At 35.4% G+C, this 2,801-nt stretch overlaps 1 protein-coding gene across 1 annotated transcript; it reads left to right on the top strand.

Annotated features, from left to right (window-relative positions):
- Positions 1-699: 699 nt before the first annotated feature.
- On the top strand, positions 700-1,653 carry LOC147501871 (uncharacterized). The gene has a single exon (XM_086604404.1). It carries the CDS (start codon positions 700-702, stop codon positions 1,651-1,653), a length of 954 nt encoding a protein of 317 aa, XP_086460530.1.
- The last annotated feature ends 1,148 nt before the right edge of the window (positions 1,654-2,801 follow it).

Raw genomic sequence — 2,801 nt, 5'->3', positions numbered from 1 at the left:
TCGAGTTTTCAAAATTGTTGAACAAGAAAATTGCTGAAATAGTAGGTAATTGTTCGGGAAATGCAATGCATACTTCACATGGTATTCAAAAGGCACTTTTGTATATATTTGCCAAAAATGTGAGAAAGAAAATACATGAGGATGTTGGTGATGCAAAGTTTTGTATCCTTGTGGATGAAGCACAAGATAATTCACTGAGAGAGCTTATAAGATTTGTTAATCGTAATGGTTTTGTTAGAGATAAGTTTTTTGCTATTGTTGGTGTTGAAGACACTTATGCATTAACTTTAAAAAAAAGATTTCCAAAATTCTTGCTAATAAGAATTTGCTTATTGGAAATATGAGAGGCCAAGGTTATGATGGTGCTAGTAATATGCGTGGTCAATAGAATGGATTACAAACACTATTTCTTAAGGAGTGTCCTTATGCATATTATATGCATTATTTTGCGCATCGACTACAACTTGCATTAGTTGCGGCTTCTAAAGATGTTTTCGATGTTTGGTTATTCTTTTCAAAGTTGGCATTCATTGTTAATCTCCATTTTCCGCCTAAGAGGAAGAAAGAGTTAGAGAAAGCTCGAAAAGAGGAAATTGTTAACAATTGGTGAGCTTAATAGTGGACGAGGTGCTAATCAAGTTTGTAGATTGCAACGAGCTGGAGAAACTCCACTATGAATCCATTTGTAGCTTGATGGAGATGTATGATGTAATTTGTACGGTTCTTGTACTCATCATGAAGAATGGGTTTAGTAACACCATGCATAGGGAAGCTAAGGGTTCTTATGTTGCTATGAGAGACTTTGAATTTGTCTTTATGTTTCATTTATTGTATAAGACTATGGGAATCACAAATGTATTATGTAAAGCCTTGCAAGTGAAGTCTCAAGACATTCTAAATGTCATGGGCTTAGTCTCAAGTACGAAGGAGCTTCTTCAAGTGTTTAGAGAAACAAGTTGGGATAGTTTCCTTGGGAATGTGATTTCTTTTTGCAAGAAGCATGACATTGATATTCCTAATATGAGCTCTCGTCATATGACGGATACACGTCGTTCTTGCCAGCAGAATGATTGTATTACAGTTGAGCACCATTACCACGTTGATATATTCAATGCTGTAATAAATTACCAGTTGGTGGAGTTGAAGAGTAGATTCTCTGAGGAGGCAATGGAGCTTCTTTTTCTTAGTTCGGCTTTGGACCCGAAAGATGCTTTTAAGCACTTTCATATTGATGATATTTGCAAGCTTGCCGAGAAATATTATTGTGAAGACTTCACGAAGCATGAGATACTTATTTTGAGAAGTCAACTACAACATTATAAGTTTGATGTGACTCATCATCCTTGTTTTCAAAAATTGTCTACCATTTCTGAGTTATGTCGAGCTTTAGTTGAAACAAGAAAGTCGATTATTTATCATTTGATTAATAGATTGATTCATTTTGTCTTGACTCTTCATATCTCCATAGCGACTGCTGAACGAGCCTTTTCAACTATGAAATTTGTTAAAACACGAGTCCGTAACAAGATAGATGACGAGTTTCTTGCGGATTGCATGGTTATATACATCGAAAGGGAGTTTGCTAACGAAATTGATATAAAGTTAGTAATAGATGAATTTGATAAGAAACCTCGCAAGTCACGATTTTATTAGTGTCATGTTTTAACTTTTGGATGTCTTTTGTTATACTTGTCAAGATCTATTGTGACTATGTGTCTATGTGAAAACATTTGTTTTTGTTCATTTTGAATAGTATAATGAAGATGATTACTTTTTGGTATGTTTGTCGGAAATATGAAAGCAAAGATGATACCTATATAGTTTTTGGTGGGACATTGTTATAATTTTTTATTTTTTAGTTTATCTTAAGTACAACCCTAGCTTAACATTCCTGGATCCGCCCCTGGTTATAGTTGTTCTTTTTTTACTTATTTGTCGATTTGTCTTTACTAGTGGTCGCACTAGGCCCCCTCCCTAGAAGAAATTCCTAGCTACGCCACTAGGCGAGTAGTTGTTGTGATTGCTACAATGACAAGTACGATTGAGACTGTTACGTAGATTGGTGGGCGATTGTTGCTTGTTCTTGAGAACAAGAAGAAGAAGAATAAGAGTAGTAGTAAATTGATATTTTCTTTTTGGAAAAATTTAATTATAAATATATTTTAATAAAAAACAACTAAATTACTTCAAAACCAGCTGTAGGCATTAACAAGTGGAGCAATTAAGGTGTTGGTAGAATCTACCAGCATAACTGCTGGTGAACAAAAAATTCTGACTCGTATTAGTGCTAAGAGTGTTTGTGAATTTCCATTTCAACAAATATTATGATTTCTGAGAAAACAACAACAACAACAACGGAAAAGTAGAAGTAGGCAGGCACAATTCTTAAAGGAGGAAATCACATTCTCGCTTGCACGGTGTCAAAGTTTGAAATCCAGTTCACGCTAGCCAATATGTTGGAAATATAGTCTGATCCCCTCTTATGAGCTATGAGTCCTATGACCTTTAGAGATTGCGCCTAGACCTACAAATTGAAACTGAAGTATAAACCCAACTCAGGTCCGATATATATCCTAACTTTCCAAAGAAGCCAGTACGAGTTTAATTACTGCCTTAGACAGATTTGTCAAACACGTGAGAAATGCTCCAGGCACCATATGCTACTGCAACGACTGGTAGTACTAGTGTACTACATCAGAGTACATACTAAGCCTAAATCAACCAAACTCGAAATAACTGTGATGCCTCTTAAAAGGCTAGAAAATGCCCCCACTCGAAAGAAGAGTAATTTGAGTCCGTCG

The sequence above is a fragment of the Coptis chinensis genome, chromosome 4 (assembly GCF_015680905.1).
Source record: "Coptis chinensis isolate HL-2020 chromosome 4, ASM1568090v1, whole genome shotgun sequence".
Taxonomy (NCBI): Eukaryota; Viridiplantae; Streptophyta; class Magnoliopsida; order Ranunculales; family Ranunculaceae; genus Coptis; species Coptis chinensis.
This window is presented reverse-complemented; position numbering and strand designations above follow the sequence as displayed.